The sequence below is a fragment of the Aplysia californica genome, unplaced genomic scaffold, assembly GCF_000002075.1.
Source record: "Aplysia californica isolate F4 #8 unplaced genomic scaffold, AplCal3.0 scaffold00434, whole genome shotgun sequence".
Taxonomy (NCBI): Eukaryota; Metazoa; Mollusca; class Gastropoda; order Aplysiida; family Aplysiidae; genus Aplysia; species Aplysia californica.
The window spans coordinates 530,603-536,569 of record NW_004797704.1 but is presented as its reverse complement, the minus strand read 5'-3'; the positions used below and the strand labels follow the sequence as shown (position 1 = coordinate 536,569).

Here is a 5,967-nt window from a genome sequence, read left to right as displayed (position 1 = left end):
AGAGAGAGAGAGAGAGAGAGAGAGAGAGAGACATACAGACAAACAGAGACAGATAGAGAGAGTAACAGAGTAAGAGAGAAAAAGAACTGACTTTGGCATAGAAGACGGGCTCCCCATACTTTCCCATTGCTCAAACCGCAGTATTGGATGCTATTATAAGGTATCAAGAGGCCAAGTGAGGAGTTACTGAGCTTCGGCTTATAAACAATGTCAAGCAGTGTCGTTGACACAACGTTTAGATGGGTTGCAACCTAGAGAGGGGAATGCGCTGTTGTATATAATAAATATATAATACTAGCTGGGCCCCCTTTCGATGAAAGGAATGATCGGTGCTATAATATCAACTAAAAGTAATTGGCCTACTATATTTACTTACACTCTACTGGAATGGGGCAATAAATCTTGAGAGATGCAAAGAATTCGAAGGTCTAGATCTATACTTTCAAAACAAAATGCGCCTCGCAAAATATCACTTCCGGATTTTCTAAAATTACAGAGACAGAAGCGTCAGCCTACAAAAGCGATTGGCGAACTAAAGAAATTTAGCTTTTTGCAGCAAAACTGTCTCAAAACTGAAAAAAACCAAGGGCGTCATGATCTGGAGAATATATTTTAAAGAATCTTTTGGCGAAAACCGCATATCGATCGATGCGGCCATTAAAAAGCCTTTTGAATAGCAAAATTCGGCCACCACAAATAGATAATAGATGTCTGTAAATATGGTATCTATAATTATGGAGTTTTTACACCCACATCGGCACTATTTGAATTATACTGAATGCGGGCTACTTCGACTCTGCCTTTTATATTCAACCCGGATTGAAAGGGATATCACGTCCCAGCATACAGACGGAGATATTCAATAAGAATTTATCTAACTCACCCAATGCATGAATCAAATAGACCCTCTGCATGTGGCGGTCCGGCGCTCAACCGTTACATCGCAAACCCTGGTTGGGTATGTTATTATTTAAATAAGAAATAAGAAATTAATATAAACCAAAGCTATAAACAAAATACGGCCAAAACAAAATGGTGGGGGTGGGGCTTCACTGAAATTTGGCAACCAGATAATGTGGTGTCTTTCATTTTGTTTAAAGTTAGGTTTGGTACAAGTTTTGCTGCACCTGCAACACAATTACGTCATATTAGTGCGAAGACTGGAGTGTAACATACACAAAAAATGAAGGAGATGAGATAACGGTGATATATATTTGATAGGAAATAAGAAGCAAACCACACCAGAGCACCCACAGAACATCCACTTTTATGTTATATTGAGTCATTATTTTGCAAATCATTATACAGTGTTTATATTTTTAAAAATTCATTCCCGAATGCCTTGGAGATACCCCGCAGAAAAAAAATTCGTCTCTGACGCGCGTTTTTCGCGTGCGGCGAAAGATAAATACCCTGACAATTACACCAAAGCAGTTTCACGGAAATTGTTATTTTTTTAAAAGATAGTTTGTTATAAAAATAACAGCATTATAGAGTCTTTTTATCTCATTTTTATTCTAGAAACCCCTTGATCGTATTTCAATATTCGCCCGTCTTCATCAGCGACCATATTGTTCAAAATTATTGATCACGTGATGTACCCGGAAGTGGTCAGCACCTGGCTTGTTTATCTGGCTCCCAGTGACGGATGTGTTCCGAGGACAGTCACGTGACTGGACGGTTTTCAAAGGCCGTGCCACACAGAGGGAGATAGGGTGAGGTGAGAAATGTGGGATATAAAAAGGGTGAGTGTCTCTGTGTCTCTGTGTGTATGCGTGTGTGTGTGGGGGGGGGGGGGTATGTGCGTTTGTTTGTTTGTTTGCTTGCTTGTGTGTGTGCTTGTTTGTGTATGTGTGTATGCGTGTGCATATGCGTATTCGTGTGAGTGAGTCTGTGTGTGATTATGTGTGTTTGTGTGTGTGTGTGTGTGTGTGTGTGTGTGTGTGTGTGTGTGTGTGTGTGTGTGTGAGAGAGAGAGAAAGAGAGAGAGAGAGAGAGAGAGAGAGAGAGAGAGAGAGAGAGAGAGAGAGAGAGAGAGAAAGCGAGAGCAAGAGAGAACGAGCGTTTGTTTTACGCTCATGCAGTTTTACTGATGGATGCCAAAAGGGAATGAGGCTCGAAATATGATAGCAGTCATTTTGTGCACGACTATGGTAAGACAGACACTGATTTGGAAACATATTACGACGCTTGCAATTGTATAGGGTCATATTAGCCCCCAGTATGCACGTTGTTTTTTACGTTTACCTACCAGTGACATCCTCTAACCACAGACAGACAGACAGACAGACAGACAGACAGACACGACTATGAGAAAGAATAGGAATAATAACTGCTATCGATAATCTTCAAACACCCACATAATAGTCAGAAGAGACGCAAACATAAACCAAAAAAGTGAAAAAGCACCCATCAAATTCACTCAACTTAGTCCAATCCTCCTCTTGTTTTACCCTCAACAACAAGAAAAGACACTTACCTGATGAAGACGATAACCACTGCGGCGATAACAATGATACCAATAGCAGCGATAACAATAGCGATGATATAAGAAATCTCGACACCTGAAAAAGAGACAAAAGTTCAAATCTTCTGAGTCTTTAGTTGATCATAATGAAGTAATGGAGAAATAGTGAATTAGTCAATGTTTTGCACCACCATTGACACATTTGATCATGTTTATTCACATTATTGGCAGCAAATCATTAGATACGAACATCATAATAATGGACATATAATATGGACGTAATTTACAGAGATGAAACTCGTCAAGGAGTAAAATGATATTAAACATCAAAGAACTGAGTGGTTAAGTCACCAGTTGGGAATGTCTCTCCCCCCCCCTATGGATGATTCCAGAAAATCGCATATCTCGGTCTTTCTGTCGAGATACTGTTGTATCCCTCTCACATGTGTTGGCCCTATGAGGCAGGGTTAAAGCCAGCATCTTTAATGATCTAAATCGTGTCGATGGGGACGAAAAGCGTCTACAATAAGATTATTATTAATCACAAACATAAAGGAAAATAGTTGGTGGAGAGTGGAGTCATTACCTTCGTTACAGTTTGGCATCTGCTTGTAGCACTCATCCCCAGGAACGATGGTGCCCGGCCAGGAAATGGCGCCCTGCTCGGTGAGCAGCCAATCAGAGCTGGAGACGGCCTCGTAGAACACGCGTGGGTGGAAGGTACCCGAGGAGGAGTTGAAGTCGTACAGGACAAAGTCAAAGAGAACGGCCTGCTGCTGATCTATGGTGAACTGGCCCAAGTCGCCGGGAAAGGTTTGGTCGTAGACTGACCGGATCAGCTGTTCGCCGGAGGGGACAGAGCTGGAGTTACTGGCAACGCGCAGGGCGGCCAGGGAGACGAGATAGACAGCGTCGTAGATGGCACTCAGGTCCGAGCCACTGGCGACAAACTTCTGTATCTCTCTCTTGTAGCGGAGTTTTGATGATGATGGTGATGATGGTTCGTCTTTGTCCTTCTCTAAAATGTCGGTGTCCAAGACGGAGTGTGAACTGTCTTCGCTTTCAAAAAGTAAAGTATTCGGACGTTGCGGGGAAGAGCCCGTGTGGCTTACTTTGTCTCTGGAAGTGTCTAAAGTACTGGAATCTTCGGATTGTTTTACAGCACCTGATGAACCTCCTTTGACAAATTGTGGAATTTGGTGTTTGACATCTTCAAACAGGGGACGCCTATTTCGCGCCTGCGCGAAAGGGAAGGGTTTATTCTCACTTGAACGTTTGGTAGGCACATACACTCCTGGAGAAAGGGCTTGGTTTATGGAAGAGATTGCTTGGGTGTCACTTTGTACAACATATTCAACATCTTTGCCAACACGGATGGGAGAACGGGGTCTATCAAACATAGGGGAGCTCGGAAGAGTTTTGTATGTAATGTCAGGAAGAAATATGTTACGGTTTTTACCACCGTTTTCACCACTACAGTTTTTGTCCCGGTTTTTGTAACTTTTTTCACCACTATCTTTAGAAACTGTTTCACTGTTTTCAGGGGGGAAGTCAAAGTGAGGATCTTTTTTCCTCTGTCTGTATGTGAGAGTTTGTAAAGCCCCTTGCCCTACTTGACCTTTGCCCACGAGACGGTTCTCTCTCCGCCCGTCCCCTCCACCGTGATGTTTGTTCATAACCACATTGTGACTTTCACGACCACTCGCGAAGTACAGAGGCGTGCCACCGCCCGCTGCTTCCGTGGATCTCCTTCTCCTCCTTCTCCTCCTCCTCCTAGAGCCACTTTGTGTGTCTGTACTGTTTGCCGAAGACACTGTTGCCTCAGGGGGAAAAGTGGGCGTCACGACGAAGACACTCTCGAAAATGTTGATCCCTTGCGTAGTGGCGTCAGCTGAGAATCGACCTTGACCTGTGATGGGCGGGGTCAGTGCCAGGAGGCTAAGAGACGTCGGGTCATAGGGCGTGCGCGGGAAGGAGAAGAAAATATGATGTTTGGTCATCTCTTTGGCTGAGGCGCGGGCCAGAATGGTCAGTTGGTCATCGATATCTAGGAACAGGACCACAACTGGAGAAGAAAAACATGTAAAGATATAGAGAGAGATTGATGACTGGGGGGAACACGGCATTAAACACGGGATAAAAAAGATATTGTATTTATAATGATGTATTCATACAACCATAAATATGATATTATATGTATACATATATATAAGTCAATATATATTTTATATTTTTATACACGCGCGTGCGCGCGCGCACACACACACACACATACACACACACACACACACATATATATATATATATCTCTATAGAAATAATATAGATATATATATATATATATATATATATATATATATATATATATATATATATATATATATTCATAATATTTCGACTCCCATAGATTATATATCATAAGCGCACAAAGGATAGATATAATTGAGAAATGTGGTCAAAATAAAGTAGAACATCCCTCTTTTCTCTCCTCGCTCCCCATTCCACCCACCCCCCCACCCGAGACCCACTCAAGGTTTCACGTATTTGCACATGCTGACCACAACAGGCAGCTGTTTCTTTATCCTGTAAGATATTACATAAACGCCAACTGCGACTCTTCCCACTGACCCAGTGTCTAGGCACCTTATCAAGTCATCAAGTCCGTTTAGAATAACAATAATATGTCTGTGTGTGTTGGAGGGAGGTGGGGGTGAGGTGAGGCGGAGGATGGGGTCTTCCACATTAACTGTGATTTAAAATGGAATCTTGCACAGTTAGTATTGAACGCGATGATGATGATAATTATGCCAGTCTCGTTTCACAACACCTGCCAACAGCACCTGTCCAAGAACATCCTGAAATGCCACTTTCAAGTGTCTCTCTACCTCGTGAGCAAACTCGGGCCCTTTTCAATCACTAATTCAGCACATGCACGTGAAGCACTATAATCGATGCATGAGAGAAACTACTTAGGGCTATTTGGTTATTTGTGAAACTTGAAGGCCTGAGCGAATGAGTGCGACCGAGACGCGAGAAAAAAAAAGTGGAGTGCGAAATGGGAAAAGGACATGCCACAGAAAGAAGAATACCTAAGGCCACACTCTACTTCTTAGCACCAATACTTACAATTACGTTATTCTTACTTGTTTTTTCTTTCTCATTTCCTCAAAGTATTCCGCACAAGGAGCAATAATAATATTATTAAGTTTTGGGAATCATTATCAGTTTCATAATCACAGAAAGAGCAAATTCGAGTGAAACCGACCTATTTGAAGGATCATTTTCAAAAGCTAGGAACTCTCCAACAAACCATCGATGCTATCTATGAACTAACTGCATGTGGATACACCACGGAGGATGGAGGCGTTCCAGGGTCCTACGTATAGAAGAGGGGCAAATTAAAGGAGGCTGGCCACTTTAAACTTCTCCAACAGTGACAACTCAGTGTGGCTATGTAGGGTGTAGAGTCACAAACGAAAGGTGGAGATTGGATTGAGAAG

General features: G+C 42.4%; 1 protein-coding gene across 1 annotated transcript in view; it reads right to left on the bottom strand.

The window, feature by feature from the left end:
- Nucleotides 1-5,967, bottom strand: part of LOC101858123 — a 156,728-nt gene that overhangs the window by 72,075 nt on the left and 78,686 nt on the right. The window contains exons 2-3 of the mRNA XM_005104758.3: nucleotides 3,054-4,532; nucleotides 2,480-2,564 (exon numbers count right to left, since the gene is read on the bottom strand). Of these exons, the coding sequence (XP_005104815.1) occupies nucleotides 2,480-2,564; nucleotides 3,054-4,532 (1,564 nt within the window). The remainder of the gene's footprint in view (nucleotides 1-2,479; nucleotides 2,565-3,053; nucleotides 4,533-5,967) is intronic.